This window comes from Malaclemys terrapin, chromosome 7 (assembly GCF_027887155.1).
Source record: "Malaclemys terrapin pileata isolate rMalTer1 chromosome 7, rMalTer1.hap1, whole genome shotgun sequence".
NCBI classification, from domain to species: domain Eukaryota; kingdom Metazoa; phylum Chordata; order Testudines; family Emydidae; genus Malaclemys; species Malaclemys terrapin.
Window position 1 is genome coordinate 24,880,013 of NC_071511.1, and position 18,460 is coordinate 24,898,472.

The 18,460-nt window shown below is 41.7% G+C and overlaps 1 protein-coding gene across 2 annotated transcripts in view; it reads left to right on the forward strand.

Annotated features, from left to right (window-relative positions):
* Positions 1–18,460, forward strand: part of DNAH12 (dynein axonemal heavy chain 12) — a 169,257-nt gene that overhangs the window by 79,828 nt on the left and 70,969 nt on the right. For both annotated transcript variants that reach the window (XM_054036279.1, XM_054036278.1), the window contains exons 36-39: positions 560–714; positions 9,517–9,655; positions 11,434–11,600; positions 15,741–15,996. In XM_054036279.1, coding sequence (XP_053892254.1) covers positions 560–714; positions 9,517–9,655; positions 11,434–11,600; positions 15,741–15,996 — 717 coding nt within the window. The remainder of the gene's footprint in view (positions 1–559; positions 715–9,516; positions 9,656–11,433; positions 11,601–15,740; positions 15,997–18,460) is intronic.

Below are 18,460 nucleotides of genomic sequence, written 5' to 3' on the forward strand. Positions count from 1 at the left end.
GGACACAATACTCCAGCTGAGGCCTAACCAGAGCAGAGTAGAGACAATAAATTTATTTTATTTAATAATCAGTTTTTCTTTTAAAAAGAATTAATGCACTGACTTTCTAAACAGAGCTTTTTAGTAAATGTCTACCCAGTCTACATAAGGCGTGTCTAGACTGTGCTGCATTTCAGTTCAGCTGCAGTTGAGGCCCTTGGAGTTTTTGAGTTTCATATAGAGGAAAGCACATGCTTAAAATTTAAGCATATTTATAGACCTGATGTCTTCAATGGAACTATGCATATGCTTAAGCCCATATGTAAGTATTTTCCTGGATAACAGGGTCCTAGAGAGGTAGGGGAAGGAAGGGGGTCTGAACATCCATTTCTAAAATGATCCTCCATTCCTTTTAAGGTTTGCTCATCACTAGTGCAATGAGGAAAATAAATACATAAGCACCTGAAATACTTAATGTAATATTAACTTGTAAAAGAATGAAGTGCTTAAGAAAACCTTTTGAACATATTATGTCAGCACTGTATTTTCCACTGTAATTGAAATCTGTATTTCTTCTTAGTTGAAAGGCAAAGGGCGCTGGGTGCATTGGAATGAAGCCATTAAAAGCATTAAATATAGTGATGACAAAAATGTTAAGATTCAAGATCTCATAGTCCCAACGATGGATACAGTCAGATATACCTATTTGATGGACTTATGCATTACCCATGGAAAGTAAGAACATCTATTTCATGCGAAACGTTGAATGATTTCATTGTTGTTCATATAGACCCTTATCCAAGGACCACTGAAATCCATGGGGTCTTTCTATTGACTTTAATACTTCTGTATCAGGCCCCCAGAATGTATCTCTATTAGAATATACTGTTCTTGGCCCATTAGACAATAAACAAAAACAGACTTTCAAGCATCTGATTACATTCTTTCTATAAACTTTTTAGTTTTAAAGTCTTTGACTTCTTATAATCCAGCATTCAGTATATCCGTCCCACACTGTTCCACTGATATTGTTAGGATGGCTGCTGAGATTTGGTGCCTCCTTTCTTTTTCTTTTAAAATTACATTTCTCTTAATTTTTCTTAAATTAGTCATGAGTTAAAGATGAGTTAGTCATGAATTAAATGATTAGGACATGCAGGAAAATGAAACAAAGATAATCCAGGGATGGATTTTAAAGCAGAAAGCTGCAACTTTAATAGCTTTTAACTTTAAAGGAGAAGTTCTTCTTTGAGTGATGTCCCTTTGGGTGCTCCACTGTAGGTGCTGCAGTGCCCCCTGTGCCTGGGATTGGAGATCTTCATCAGATGTGCCTGTTGGACTGCAAATGCCCACCTTCCTCACCTTGCACCATGAGCGGGATGTATATATAGTGCTGCACAGTCCAACACCCTCCCCCCCAGTTCCTTTTCCACCACCTTTGGTCTGAGACGGAATCCGCAGCAAAGCCTACTTATCCTTTTTGACCTGTTAGATAGTGCCTTACCTGTTAGTTTTAGTAGTTAGTTCTTTCTTTTTGATCTATATATATATTGTGACAAAGTTCCTCCTCTATCTTGGTGGGTCCTGCACTTATTGGCAGATTTTCTTGCCTCAGAGATTCACCATGTGGGTTGGGGAACAGCCCAGAAACCTTTCCCTCTGGAAGAACCCACAGACCAGGTCAATTGGGAGGTTTGGGGGGAACCTGGGCCCGCCCTCTACTCCGGGTTCCAGCCCAGGGCCCTGTTGACTGCAGCTGTCTATAGTGCCTCCTGTAACCGCTGCATGACAGCTACAACTCCCTGGGCTACTTCCCCATGGCCTCCTCCAAACACCTTCCTTAGTCTCACCACAGGACCTTCCTCCTGGTGTCTGATAACGCTTGTGCTCCTCAGTCCTCCAGCAGCACACCCTCTCAGCTCTTTGCGCCTCTTGCTCCCAGCTCCTCACACTCGCACCACAAACTGAAGTGAGCTCCTTTTTAAAGCCCAGGTGCCCTGATTAGCCTGCCTTAATTGATTCTAGCAGCTTCTTAATTGGCTCCAGGTGTCCTAATTAGCCTGCCTGCCTTAACTGGTTCTAGCAGGTTCCTGATTACTCTAGTGCAGCCCCTTCTCTGGTCACTCAGGGAACAGAAAACTACTCATCCAGTGACCAGTATATTTGCCCTCTACCAGACTCCTGTATCCCACTGGTCTGGGTCTGTCACAATATATATAATTTTTTTGCTTTTATGCCTTCTAACCTCCCCATTAGTTAGTTTATATTTTGTGTTTTTCCCCTGCTTCCTGCCCTTCCCTGCTGGGGAGCTTTTTCTTCACCCTTATGCCTGGCTCTCCTAGGTTTAAGAGGTGTGTAACTTGCCGGTTTGCCTTCCGGGTAATGGACGGTCACCCACAGTGCATTCACTGCCTGGGAGAGGGACATGTCCTGCAAAAGTGTGCTCATTGCCACGACCTCACTACCCGGGCCAGAAAAGACCAGGACATTCGGTTGCAACTTCTCCTTCTGGAGAAATCACTGTGTCCACCATCGGACCCCGGCCCAGACACTACCCCTCCATGGCCCTCATGCTCCACTGGGTCATCTACTGACTTTCATTTGCCTCATCCTTCTAAAAGGAAGTCTTCTCTTCCTCGTTCCGATGGAAGAAAAACAGGATCCCTCATCACCTGCTGAGACACCGCCTGCTGGAACACCATCCCCTGCAAGGTTGGTTGCTTCGACATCCTCAGAGATGGGTCATAGCTCCAGGGCCCATCTGAGTACCTCTGTTACCAGTGCTCACCAAAAGTCTAAAGACCCTGACCTGACAGATCTCCAGCCCTGGGCACCATCTCTCGGTGTTAGAGACCAAGACACAAGACCTTTGAAACTGGTGCCAACTGTGCCAATCAGACCTACCTCAGGCAGTGCGGTACCAACTAAATCGCTGGTACTGACAACTCTACTGGTGCTGATGTCCTTTTCAGTATTGAGCAAGCCCTTGGCACCGAGCAAGTCTGCCGTACTGAGCAAGCCCTTGGCACCGAGCAAGTCTGCCGCACTGAGCAAGCCCTCAGCACCGAGGAAGTCTTCAACTCCTTCTGCTGGCTGCTCAGGAGAATGTACCTCTCCCTCAGCACTGATACATGCGCCAGTGACAATGATGCTCTTTCCTCCTCCCCAAGAGTTTAGATACCCCAAAGACCTATCTGTCTCTGATTTGCCTGAGTCACCACTTCTCAGACATGACATCCCTCCACTTCCATCCTCTTTGCCAGAAATGTCACCACTCTACCCTTTCCCCTCCAAGGATGACACCTCTGTTCCCTAGTGACGTGGAGGAGGAAGAGGAGTAATCTATCCCACCCTCACACTTGAGACAGGCTCAAAGTCCTCCTCTCTACATACTACCCACAACCTACCATTGGACAAGGGCCCTGGTATGGACCACCCTCTGTGCAGCCCCACGTGCAACTCCCTCAGCATTGGCCATGCTGAGATCCTTGGGCCGTGTACAGAGCACAGTTTGGGAAGCCTGCCACAGACCAAAAATCAGAGGCCTTCACCTTCTCCATTGATCTCTTGACCACCAGAAGCTGAGCCTTTCCTTATGGTGGATGAGGAGGAAGAACAAGAGGAGAAAATTCCACCACCATTCCATTTAGTCTCATCAGGAGAAGAAGAGGAGATCATGCCTCCACCCCCTACTACAGCTGATGACTTCAAACATTTCCAGGAGTTATTTTGCAGGATTGCAGACTCCCTCCACATTCCTTTGGAGGAGGTGAAGAACCAATAAAATAAGCTGCTTGACATCCTGCACACATCCTCCTCCGCAAAAATAGCCCTCCCTATCAATGAGGCCTTCTCGATTCTGCCAAGGTGCTCTGGCAGACCCCAGCATCCATCCCACTGACTTGCAAGCGGATGGACAAAAAATATTATGTTCCCACAAAGGACTTTGAATTTCTGTTTTCTCACTCCATCCCAAATTCCTTGGTTGTCAATGTCGTGCAAGAAAAAGGACACCAATACCAACCTCGACATGTCCACCATAATAGAGACTGGAAACGATGGACCTGTTTGGACACAAAGCTTATTCATCTGCTACTCTCCAGTTCCATTTATCCAATTACAGTGTTTTTATGGCCAAGTATAATTACACCAACTACTCTAAAATACAGGAATTCTGTCAAGACCTTCCTGATGACAAAAAAGAACAACTCCAGGCACACAAATGTGAAGGACAGCTTTGCAAGTCTCTCTGGACTCTGCGGATACCGCTGCCCATTCCATCACAACCACCATTGTCATGAGACGGGCATCATGGCTGCATTGCTTTCTGAAGGAGATACAAACCACCATTGAAGACCTACCTTTTGAGGGCTCCAAATTATTCATGGTGTGTACAGATGACTCCCTACATTCCCTTAAGGCCTCCCAAGCAACTCTTCGTTCTCTGGGCATTTACACTCCAGCACCAACGAGACGCCCAGGGAAGTATCAACTTCCTCCATGATCCCCACCACTGCAATACACTCCCCAAGGACAATATGATACCCAGCAACATTGACAGAAGCCCCCTACCAAATGCAGACATACAACTCCACAGGGAGCTACTTCTCATGCACCTCCAACCAAACAGCAATTTTGAAGTTGTGGTCAAGGCCCCGAGAAGCCATCCCCTGTTTAGTCACATCAACTGTCTTCCACATCCCACCAGTTTGGCAAATACCTAACCCCTTTCTTTCCATCATGGCGGCTCATTACCTCAGACAAGTGGGTTCTGGAGATCATTAGGGAAGGATACTCCATCCCCTTCCTATCTATCCCACCCCACCCCACCACATTCCTTCCCTGTCTCTCTTCAGGGACACTTCTCACAAACCCATCCTACGAGATGAGATAAATCATCTTCTGTGACTAGGAGCTATAGAACCAGTCCCATCCCAGTACAGAGTTGAAGGGTTTTTACTCTCTTTACTTTCTGGTCCAAAAGAAATCCAGCAAGGGAAACCAATCCTAGACCTTCAAAATCTAAACAAGTTTGTCAAACTGCAATGCTTCAAGATTGTTACCCTCTACACCATTATCCCAGCACTGGAACAGGGGGATTGGGTTCTCAGCCCTCAATCTCCAAGACACGTATTTTCATATCACAATACATCCTGCTCACAGACAGGTACTCCAGTTCATCATGGGGACCAATCACTATCAGTACAAGGTACTGCCCTTCTGACTGTTGGCAGCATCTCATGTGTCCTCCAAGGTCCTTGCAGTCATCGCTGCCTCCCTGCACAAAGAGGGTGTTGTCACCTTTCCATACTTGGATGACTGTATCCTCAAGGCCCCATCTGAAACTGACACCCTTTGCACCATTCGTATGACAATGGACCTTTTCTTGAGTCTCAGCCTTTGTATAAACTTGGAGAAATCTACACTGACAGTGGTGCAATGTCTAGAGTTTATCGGGGAACAACTGGATGTCATACATGCTTTCAGCCTTCCTCCCAACTCACAGATTCTTGACTACAGTCAATCTTGTATCCAAGGTCAGAACCTGCCCCCAGATCTCAGCCAGGACGTGAGTCCAGCTACTCTGCTACATGGTGGTAGCCACCTTCATGCAGGGCCGGCTCCAGGGGTTTGGCCGCCCCAAGCAGCCAAACAAAGTGGCCACCCAAAGCACCTGCTTGGTAAGCTGGTGCCTGGAGCCAGCCCTGCCTTCATGGTAAAACATGCAGGTTTACACATGCATTGCCTTCAGGTGTGCTGCCTACAGTCTATGTCCATCACAGACACAGCCTGCATGAACTCCTTTCCATGCCTATGATGGTCAAGGACTCACTACTCTGGTGGACTCAGCCCAAAAATGTTTGTGTTGGTATTCCTTTCCTTCAACCAGCACCATCCATGAGTCATCCATAATTGATTGGGGAGTGCACCTTTGCAATCACACAAACAAGGGCAGATGGTCTTTCACCGAATCCACCCTGCACATCAACCTCCTAGAGCTACGGGCAGTCTGCAATGCCTGCCAACACTTTCTCCAATTGATCGCACATCGCACCATGAGAGTCATGACGGACAATATCACCTGCATGTTTTACATCAACATGCAAGGCAGAGCAAGTGCCCCTCTTTATGCTCAGCGGCACTGAAATTATAGAACTGGTGTATCCAACATGGCATTACCATCTGAGCTGCATACCTCCCTGGACACCAGAACACCACTGGGGACTCATTGAGCAGGCGATTCTCCCATGATCACGAGTGGGAACTGGATGCTTGAGTCCTTCAGCACATTTTCAACTGCTGGGGATTCCCCACTATTGACACACTAGATAATGCCTGCTGCCCTCAATTGTGCTTGAGAACGGGACTGGGGCACGGATCCCTGGGAGATGTATTCCTCATCGTATGGTATGCTCTGCTAATCTAGGTCTTTCCTCCCTTTCCCCTTCTGTCTCGTGTACTCCACAAGATACAGAGGGACTGGGACCGAACATTGTTATAGCTCTGACCTGGCCACAACAGGTCTGGTATACTTAGTTCCTTTGCATGACAGTATGCTCTCCGATCTCTCTTCGCCTAACTCCATGATTTCTTTCTCAGGATGTGGATAGCACCAATGTACAGCTGCTCCACCTGAAAACATGGCTTCTCCATGGTTCCAGGATTCGGAAATAACCTGTTCATAAGCAAGTATATAAATAAACAAGTACTCTTGAATAGCAGACGTGACATGACATGACTAGAAGCACTTTCCTCCAAAAATGGACTAGATTCCAATTGTGGTGTACCTCCTATCAGGTCGACACAATGAATGCTCCATTATCACTTATCCTGGAATATATTTTACACCTTAAATAGTTGGGATTATCCACCAGCTCCATCTGTGTGTATTTGGCAGCTATCACAACCTTTCACTGCCACATAGACAGCCACTCTGTCTTCAACCACCCACTCACGAAACAGTCCCTGAAGGGCCTCCAAAATCTTTACCCTCACATATGGGATGTAACCCCTGCTTGGGACCTAGCCTCTTTCTATGCTGTTTTACAAGACCCCCATTCAAACCAATAGCAACATGTTCCTACATTCACTTATCTATGAAAATGGCATTTCTTGTCACTATCACCTCTGCCCAACGGGTTGGTGAAATTGGAGCCCGTATGGCATACCCCCCATATACAGTTTTTCATAAAGACAAGGTTACTCTATGTCCATGTCCAAAATTTTTACCTAGGGTACCATCCTCTTTCCATCTCAATCAATCTATCCACCTTCCTTGCTTCTTCGCAAAGCCTCACAGCAACCAACAGGAGACAGCATTGCATACCCTGTATGTCAGATGAGCATTAGCTTTCTACTTGGTCAGAACTAAACCTTTCCAAAAATCACCGTGCTTATTCCTCTCAACAGCCAAAAGATCCAAAGGTGCAGCCATCTCTAAGCAATGCCTTTCAAAGTGGATCTCTTGGTGTTTACATCTGTCCTACCAGCTACACAAATGACAGCCTCCTCCTGGAACTAGAGCACATTCCAACCACTCACTCTTCATCTCTATTGCTTTCCTCAGTAATATTCCAGTTATTTACATTTGCAAAGTGGTCACATGGGCATCAGCGGACACTTTTGTCTGTCACTATGCCATTACTCAGGATGCCTCAGCAGATACTCAGATGATACTGTCCTATCATCTGCAGTAAATGCCATTCCAAAACCCCAGCCTTCCAATTAGGGACACTGCTTTCTAGTCACCTACAGTGGAGCACCCATAGGGACATCACTCAAAGAAGAAGAGAAGGTTACTCACCCTGTGCAGTAACTGTGGTTGTTCAAGGAGTGTGTCCCTGTGGGTGCTCCACTACCTACCCTCCTCCCCTCTGCTTTGGAGCTGAAACATAAGTTCTGTAGCAAAGAAGGAACTAGGAGGCGGTTGGACCAGTGCTATATATACATCCCACTCATGGTGTGAGATGAGGAAGGTGAGCATGTGCCATCCAACAAGCACAGCTGATGAAGATCTTCCATCCCAGGTGCAGGAGGTGCTGCCACACCTACAATGGAGCACGCATAGGGACACACATCTCAAAGAACCTCAGTTACTGCACAGGTTGAGTAACCTTCCTTTAACTCCCTTCTCAAACACTAGGTGTACATGTGGGTCCTGTTCAGGGTTAAATGGCCTCCATGCCAAAAAACTAAACATTAGGGTTGGTCCTCTTCTGCCTAACCCCTAGGATTCAGCCCTTCTCTGAGTCCTCTGACCCTTCCCCCATGAAAGGGAATGATGGTACACATGAAGGGTGCCTCAGTCTATGAAGTCTTAAGGTCTCCCCTTCTTCTTCCAGGCTAATAGGGTGTTCTACTCATGTTTGCCTCTGGGAGGTGATACCTTTGAGTTGCTCACCCACAGTGAACATCAGTCATAAATTGCAATGGAATTACAAATTCTACTGGTAAACATACAGTTTTTAAATTCCTGGCCTTACTCCTTATTTACTTAAAACTATGCCTCCTTGTCAATCTGGTCTCATGGGACAAATTCCTTCCTGATCCCATAAACTGGCCATCAATCAGACCCACAGCATCTTGGAAACAGTTGAAATTATACCTCCATTACAGGGCTGGCCTGGGATGGTGGGGCAGCAACTGCAGCAAGGTGGCTGCTGCAAACCCTGAGGACTTCACATTCAGGAAGGGGAGAGGTCATAAGAGATTATCAGCTCTCTTCCCCACTCCCCCATTTTATTGCAGCAGGGAGAGGCAGAGAAATCTCTCCACCTGCTCTCTCTTCCTTCAATGGACAATTTCCATATGTGTTCTAGGTGAAGTGGGGGTGGAGCAAAGGCTTGCCCCTCCCTTTCCTTCTCCCATTCTCCCCCAGGAACTCTGGGGTTGTCTGTACCCTGCAGGTCTAATCAAACTTCCTCCCTTCCCCCAAGATGGAAGGTGAATTATCTTCTTATATCAACAATTTCTGGAGTTTTGATGGTGACAGCTGGAATTTTCAAAGGGGCTTAAGAGAGTTAAGTCTCTAAATTCTATTGAATTTCAAAGGGAGTTGAGCACCAAAGTCCCTGAAAAATCCCAGCTGGCATTTCTAAACTTCCTGTTTCTGTTGGGTAAAATTCACCCTAGTGTCGAAATCATGCACAAGGCCCTCTGAACTATTTACTCCTGATCTTAAAGACTTTAACAGCTGAATTATGGTTACAGTGTAGACACAATACAGTGTATTTCAGACTATGCATTTCTTTGTTAGTAAGGTCCCTCTACCTTGCGAGCCTGATTCTACTTTCAGTTACACCTCTGCAACCCCATTAATTTTAAGTGATTCTTTATTTCAGTGGGGTTGTAGAAGTGTCTAACTAAGAATAAAATTTAACACACATTTTTAACCTATTGGTGTTTGCAGTGGTTTACACATATTTACAAGTAGAGCAGATGTGTTCAGTTTTTCATTTTTAGTTTAATTGGGTGTATGTTTTATTTACTATTTTGCTTTTGATTGACTAATGTAAATTTATATTCTTTTTTGCAAAGACCGTTGCTTTTTGTGGGACCAACAGGTACTGGAAAGTCTGCATATGTGAAGGATAAGTTAATGAACAACTTGGAAAAGGAAAGATACTTTCCATTCTTCATTAATTTTTCAGCACGGACCAGTGCCAATCAGATCCAGGTTGGTAGGAACAGCTGGTTAACATTAATTACAATGAGATTATATAGACAGAGATGTAAATTTACTTGGAATTTGTTCAGTGGATAAGATTTGGCTCTGTCATTTCAAGATACTTTTATTGTGATATTTTTATAGTAGTAATGGTTCGTGGAACGTCAATGAAATGTTGTTTAAAAACAAAATATCAGCATAGACTCAATTTACTTTACTCTGGCCCTGAAATTCACATCTCCTTTTGGTCTCATAGAGCCTATGTTTGCTGATCTTCAGGGCATAGTTGAGAGCCCATCTGATCGCTGAGGTTGTTGCCTTAGTGGATAAGCATATGGCTTGGTTTAATTGGGGTTAAGCCTCTTAATGTTTGATATTTGTCAAACAAATTTTTGTATTTTTTTTCATTTGTGTGTATGTGTTCAGAGATGTAAGCTGGACTTGATTTTAGAAATCTAAGATAAATAAATAAAAATTCTCAGCTTTGGAAAAAATATAAAGTAATAAAAAAGTTCCAGAAATGATTTATTATGATTCAACAAAGCTAACCCTTATTATTAAGAACGAGGATGTGGCTAAATGACATATTAGTGAAATTGAGGGGCAGGGGGGATGATGTTTTTTTTTTTTTTTTAGTTTTTAAAACAACCTGATGTTTAAATTTGCTTTGCTTTTTTGATATCACACTCCAAAAATTGTAATAAACACTTGGAATTTTCAGCATTTACAGCTGTACTATCAAAGCATACACTAAAATGTTACCTGCTCGCTGGCTTTCATAGCTAAGATATTATGTATATAGTTTCTCAATCTAAGCATTTTGTAAGTGTAAAAACTCAGGAGGATGTGCGCAATCTACATTTGACCAGACAAAATGAATGGTTACTGTAATCATCTAACTATAGTACTTGATTTATATATCCAAATGCTGTTTGCTCAAATGCTACCCAGTTTTTGATTATTCAAATGCTTTGGTTTTGATCCCACAAAGGGATTTGCTTGTGCAAACCTTTCTGCCTGATGTCAGTGCAAATGGGCCCCATCAGGGTTCTTTGGATTGAAAATTGTGAGTACAATTACAAAGGAGGGTGACCAAATCTGTAAAAATTTGTACCATATGTTTGCTCTGTTACTTAATATATTGAATATTTTTTGTAATTGCAGTGTGTTGAAAACCTACATAAATCTGGAGTAATTTTTTGTTAGTGGATAGTTCTTCTTTTTCCTGTTAAAGAAATTTTTCCCACAGTCCAATTTTCCCTTTGTTGAGCACCAAGATAGTACTATATCTCTGCCATGAGTGGTTTCCTTGACACTATCAAATTAGGGCCCTGATCCTGTATTTAAATATGAGTAGACATCCATTGTGGTTCTGTGTGGGTGTAGCAGTATGCTCACCCACAAAGAGCAAATTGTAAGATTAAGGTCGGGAAATTTTTAGGGCTCAATCTTCTGAGGTGCTGAGCCCTGACATAGTAGAGCATTTAAGCATATGCTCAACTTTCAGCAGATGAGTAGGATCATTGAAATCCAGAGGGAGACAAACTTGAAATCAGAAATAAATTAAAATAGATTATAATTTTTTCATTTCAGTAAGCTCACCAAATAAATGTAGAATAACAAGACAAAGAGGATTACAAAAAATAATATTCATATCTGTATTTTCCAATTCTGATTTTCTTAATTATTAAAGCCATGAAGTGTTTCAGTACACTATTTTCCATTATGTAATATAGTTGGGCTGCATATTAAATTAATGCTTTAAATGGTCCCATCCTGTTTTTTAGAACATTATTATGGCGAGACTGGACAAAAGACGCAAAGGAGTATTTGGCCCTCCTATGGGAAAGAAGTGTGTCATCTTTGTAGATGATATGAATATGCCTGCATTGGAGAAATATGGAGCTCAGCCTCCTATTGAACTTTTAAGACAGTTTTTTGACCATGGAATTTGGTAACTATTCAAGACAGATCTAAAGCTTATAGTAAATTAGTGGATAATTTTGCCATTATCATTTAATTTTCAGTAAATGCTATTTATATTTTTTTATAAGCCAACATTGTCATTTAAAATTATTTACATTTTAAACAATCCTTATGTTGCTTTTTAGTCATACACTCATAAGTGACTTTTTTTTAATTTAAGAGATTGATTTTCAGCTTATTTTTAGCAGGTCCATGACTTCTTGTCATTATTGAGTAGAGTTCCTATACACAATATAGATTTTCTTTCTTTTCCTATTTCTGCAGATGTCATTATTTCTCTTCTTTTGTTGTTGTTTGTGACTTTTTAGTTTTTTTCTCTCCAGTTTTAGTCTTACTTTTGTATTTGTTTTCCCCACCATTCCTTCTTTCAGAGTGAACTGCCAGACCTAATAGGGTTGTGACCATTGAAGTTGCAATGGCATTTAATCAATTCAGAAAATGAAATCAGTGATTTGTGCTATTGTCTGAAATCCAATTGATGAATCAGTTAATCTTAAATTTCATCTGCCAGTTAATCATGGCTTCCAGGATTCTCTTAAATTTATAGGGTAAAATAGTTGGAACATTTGAGCATCCTAGGCTGAAAAGAGGGTCTGAAGGTTGAGTCCAACCTTGCTACAGATCTAGTGACTGTACTCCTAATAGCCATTAATCTTTCCTGTTAAGGACTTGCTCAAATTTTTAAAAATATGGCCATGTTAGTTGCTCCTAGTGACTAGAGGCTGTGCAAAATGTTTGGGATGAAACTTTTCTTGGTGAAAAATGCAGATTCAGAACAACCAAAACATTTAATGAATTTGTGTAAATTTTGCTGAATGGTTTCTAAATTAAATGTTTTGATTTTTTTTATTCAAAATGACTTCTCACTTAGAAATTTCCTTTAATTTTATTTTAAAAAATCTTGATATCTGTTCAAAATATTTAATTTCTGGTGTAGCAAAACATTTTGTTTGACACACAACAATTTTTTCAGATATGCCAGCAAATTTAAAAATTAGCACTCTGCACAGCTCTCTTTGTGATGTATTTAATAGGGGTGTTTTGAAAGCTACTGGTGGGGAATTATTGCAAAAAATCTTTAAAGATTTGCTCAAAATTTTAAATGAATTTGCTCCAGCATGAACATGATCCCTTTGTGATTATTTTTGTTCCCCAAACGAATTAATGCAAACTTAGTGCTTGAAATTAAAATTCAGTTTTGGTGAATACCTATGCATCAAACTTTGATAATGACTACAAGGAGTCTCCTCGTTGTTTTTGTGGATACAGACTAATACAGCTACCCCTCTGATATTTGATAATGACTGTCCATGTCACACAAATGTTTGTGGAAAACAATGTTGGAATGTGACTCATCTGACTAATCATAATGAAGCAACATAACTTGGATGGCAAATATCAAGTATTGAATACTTACAGCATACTGTCTGCAATATAGCCACAGATATAAAATACTTTTAAAAATATCAGTGAATAAATTAGAAGTCATCTGCTCATGAATATTCTACAAACAGAAATTGTTATAAATTACTTGCTCAGCGCTAGTGAAAACTTTTTTGCCTAAAGCAACAAAGAATCCTGTGGCACTTTATAGACTATAGACTATTATTTTTTGCCTAAATAATTTTGCCTTCAATTTCCCTTTTTTAGCCTGTCCATGAGTCCTGGGTTTTATAATTAATTCAATTTTTTTTTATCCAGCTCTACCCACGATATCTAATTTTAGTGGCTGGAAGACTTCTATTACTATCTTGCTTAGCTGTCTCCTTTCTAGTACATAAGAACATAAGAACGGCCATACTGGGTCAGACCAAAGGTCCATCCAGCCCAGTATCCTGACTATCGACAGTGGCCAATGCCAGGTGCCCCAGAGGGAGTGAACCTAACAGGCAATAAGATATTCTCCGTCTTATTCTCTATCCCCTTTTTAATGATTCCTATCATCCTGTTTGCTTTTTTGACTGCCGCTGCACACTGCTTGGACATCTTCAGAGAACTATCCACGATGACTCCAAGATCTCTTTCCTGATTAGTTGTAGCTTAATTGGCCCCCATCATATTGTATGTATAGTTGGGGTTATTTTTTCCAATGTGCATTACTTTACATTTATCCACATTAAATTTATTTGCCATTTTGTTGCCCAATCACTTAGTTTTGTGAGATCTTTTTGAAGTTCTTCACAGTGTGCTTTGGTCTTAACTATCTTGATCAGTTTAGTATTATCTGCAAACTTTGCCACCTCACTTTTTACCCCTTTCTCCAGATCATTTATGAATAAGTTGAATAGGATTGGTCCTAGGACTGACCCTTGGGGAACATCACTAGTTACCCCTCTCCATTCTGAAAATTTACCATTTATTCCTACCCTTTGTTCCCTGTCTTTTAACCAGTTCTCAATCCATGAAAGGATCTTCCCTCTTATCCCATGACAACTTAATTTACATAAGAGCCTTTGGTGAGGGACCTTGTCAAAGGCTTTCTGGAAATCTAAGTACATTATGTCCACTGGATCTCCCTTGTCCACATGTTTGTTGACCCCTTCAAAGAACTCTAATAGATTAGTAAGGCATGTTGACTTTTGCCCAACAAGTTATGTTCTTCTATGTGTCTGACAATTTTATTCTTTACTATTATTTCAACTAATTTGCCCGGTACTTATGTTAGACTTACCGGTCTCTAATTGCCGGGATCACCTCTAGAGCCCTTTTTAAATACACCTCTATCCCGAAATAACGCGACCCGATATAACACGAATTCGGATATAACGCGGTAAAGCAGCGCTCCGGTTGGGTGGGACTGCGCCCCCCGGCGGATCAAAGCAAGTTCAATATAACGTGGTTTCGCCTATAACACAGTAAGATTTTTTTGGCTCCTGAGGACAGCGTTATATCTGGGTAGAGGTGTATTGGCGTCATAGTGTTTCTGGACTTTGTCTGCAAATTAATCTCCTCCCATTCTTTTAATTCTGTACAAATATAAGGCATGGAAAATTTTGGAACTTTGGAAAGAAAGTTCAGAGATACTTTTTTGTTTCCTTTTCAGAGCATTAATTTTAAATGTTTAACAAATCCACTTACATTATAACTGATTTGGATCATAAATTTTGAAGAAAGTAAATAAAGAAAATTAGTAGATCTTTAAGGATCATGAATTTATAAATAATTATTTGATTAATATCTAATGTGTATGTTTCTATACTAATTTGTTGGTTAAAGATGTCATCATGTATACTGCAAAACAATGTATTTAAATTCACATGGTTAAACTACTACATATTGGTCAAATTGTTTCAAATTTATAAGTATTTCAATGCTCCAACATAAGCTTTGAAATTAATGTTCTTTCAAGATAAAATAAAAGTGTAAACTCATTGAGGTACCCTTCAACTCTATTTGTCTATGCTGTAATTGGCATTGTATAAATAACAACAGATGTAGGCAAAGTTCATACTTCTAGGGTGATGTATTATTTCAGTCTGCCTGATTGAGAAAATAAAAGTGCCCTTTAGTGTATGAAGTCTAACTTTCCAACCAGGAGGCCCAGAGATATGTTTTTAAATTAAAAAAAAAAAAAACTTACATTTTAGGGAGTACAGCGAAAGGAAGAACCTAAGTCCCCCAGCATTTTCATGGCTGCAGATATCTGTTGCTCTTGGATATCGGAAGTATAACCCTCCAATTGACATTGTCATTAGTTATTATTTATTTGTGTTATCAGAGCATCTAGAAGCCCTAATCATGGACCAGGACTCTATTGTGTTAGGTCTGTATAAACAGAGAACAAAAAAATGGTCCCAGTCCCTGAAAGCTTACAATCTATGTATTAGTTGTTGTCACACAAAACTGTGGGATGGAATTGTGAATCCCAGATTAAAACTAATGATTTGGGCCTCAATGCTTCAAAGCAAAACATGTATGTGTGTCCTTGACCCCACGTGACGCTCCACTGAAGTCAACTCAAAAGTCCATGTGCATGGCTTTGTAGAATTGGGGCCTAAGGTATCATATCTAAAAAATTCTGTAGTACAGATGTATCAGACTACCTGCATTAGGACTGCTTTGTTATATCTGTAATTGTCTAAATATCACATTGTAATTTGTTTTGGAGGTACGACTTAAAGGACACAAATAAAATTACACTGGTTGACATACAGTTGATAGCTGCTATGGGACCTCCAGGAGGTGGGAGGAATGCTGTTACATCTCGTTTTCTGCGACACTTCAACATTTGCACCATTAACTCCTTTAGTGATGAAACTATGGTCCGTATCTTCTCTACCATAGTAGCTTTCTACCTTAGGAATAACGAATTTGCTCCTGAATTCTTCACAATTGGAAACCAAATTGTCAGTGGCACTATGGAGGTAAGAAGCAAATACCTTCCTGAAAGTTCTATTTTCCACTACTTGGTAAAGTTCCATGGGTTCCAGATTGATTAAACTGACGATATTGGAGTTTGGGAAATCTAGTCCCCATTACTATTTTCAAAGTATAGACAATTCAACAGCATTTATTTATATGAAGTTAACTTATTTTTATGGGTAAGGCTTTATTTTGCTAGAAACTTGTGTGTCAGTGTGGATACCAATATTGGTACACATGCACTTCATCTCTGCAAGATTGGAGTCTTTTCAATAGCAGTGTCCTTTGGGTCTGCATCTCCATGTAGTGCCTGTTTGTGCTCCCGTGCAAGGACATAAGGGCGGAGTGGCCACAGCTGTCCCTCAATTTCCTCTTATTGCATGTGGAGGCATGATGGACTCTGACAATGTCCAATCTGCTACTCCTTAGTATTGGCTAATTCTTCTACTCATTCTGCTTTACTGGACAATCATCTTCCTTTCCTAGCAGGAAATTGTATCAGATGCCCTAATTAGTTAAATTTGGAACTTAAAAAAGAGAGAGAGACTCCCCGACGATACAGCATGGCTAAATGCTATCTGCTTCTGCGTCATGATGAACTCCAAACCTTTGAGTTTTAAGCCTTGCCCATTACGTGATGGCCTGATCCTGCTTACTGATGGTCTTAGTAGATGCTTGGGTGAAAGCCACATACCAGATCAAGGCTAGGTACGCTGCACCTTTTCCTCAAAGGCATACAAGTCCCAGGATGCTTATCTTAAGCTCCATTTGCTGGAATAATCAATTGAGAAATGAGTACCAAGTCTGATGAGATACTGAAGAAATCGATGTCCATGAGTGCCCCCTGCAGCAGGAGTGCAACACTGAAAGCTGGCGCTGATAAACCCTCAGTGTCCAAAAAAGTTATCATCAAGAATCCTGGCACTGACACCTCTGGCACTGAAGGCCAGTGCTGAAAGGATGTTCTGAGCACAGAAGCTGAGATTCCAGGCACAGCTCTGTATGATCACACAAGGAGACACCTAAGCAAACCTAGACTACTAAGCTTCAAACAAAAAAATGGGAGCTGATGGCATGGAATTGGCTATACTTGTAATATCAACAAAGCATGCCTGAGCATCGACTCCGATGACCATGCAGGCAGTGACACCAACTCCATCAGTAGAGTCACCCATGGTACTGGCAGATATCCACACCTATTCCAAGGATGACCCCCTGCATCGAGACCACTGCTGACACCAGAACAGACTCCGGTACTGAGATCAATGTTGCCTTGGCAGTGCCCTTGGAGGAAGTGTATTCATCTTCCCTGTTGCTGGGCCACACATTCTCACAAACCTGAAGTTGAGAATCATCCCCCTTGAGGTCAGCAGGTAACCCACTGGAGAGACCTGGCGGCTTTTCTTTTAGAGCTGAGTCACAGCCTCACTATGACTAGCAGTGGACACCATGTTAGCGAGTCATGCCCTTATGGTATGCCACCATGGCCCTTTTAGGTGTATTGGGGACCATTGTCTCAAGCTTCCAGAAGATGGTCCCCATCTCACTCCAGGAAATGGAGGAGATCAAATTTTGACAACATTCCTGGCCAGACCACTGACACCTGGCAGAACAGAGTATCCGGTGCAGTCATATGGGACCAGGAGAATGATGCTATGCTCCCTCACCTCCAGAAGACTTTTCTCGTCATCATCACCAAAGTGGTAGCTCTAGTACCGACCCGGGCTGATTTCAAAGCTTTCCAAGAGCTGTTGTTGAGGATAGCAGATATGTTGGCTATCAAGACTTTGGTGATACAGGAGAAGCCTCATAAATTGTTCAACATCCTGACTGCATTAGACTCTGCTAGAATTGCCCTCCTGATAAATGATAAATACACAACCCAACTGAAGATCTGTGGCAGAAAGCTACCACCATTCCTGCCACAACAAAAAGGGTTGAGAAATGGTACCAAGTCCCACAGAAGAGGGTTGAATATTTTTGTTGTCACCCCATTAGTTAATTAGTTGTCTCTGTGGTCCAGGTAAAATTTAGTCCACAAAGGAGAAGGGTCTGAAATAATGGGACCTTTTTGGAAGGAAAGATCACTCCTCTGCTTTCCTGCAACTTTGTATTTCTAGTTACCAAGCTCTCCTGGCCGAGTGCAACTTTTTAAAATGGGATATAGTCACTATTCTTAGCTAAGCTTCCACAAGATAGTAAGAAAGAGCTTAAGGACACAGACGGGGTGGCTAATTAATGCCTAAGCCCACTCTCCAGGCAGCCATGTTTACCTTCGACATGAAAGGCAGATCATGGCTACAGCCATAATGATGCAAAAAGCCTTATGGTTACTGGCTTCAGGCATCCCCAAGGAGGTGCAAGTCATAATAGAAGACCTGCTCTTCAGTGGATGGAGCTATTTAGTGAATACATGGATAATGCTTTACATTTCCTGAATGATTTGAGAGCCACTCTGTGCTCCTT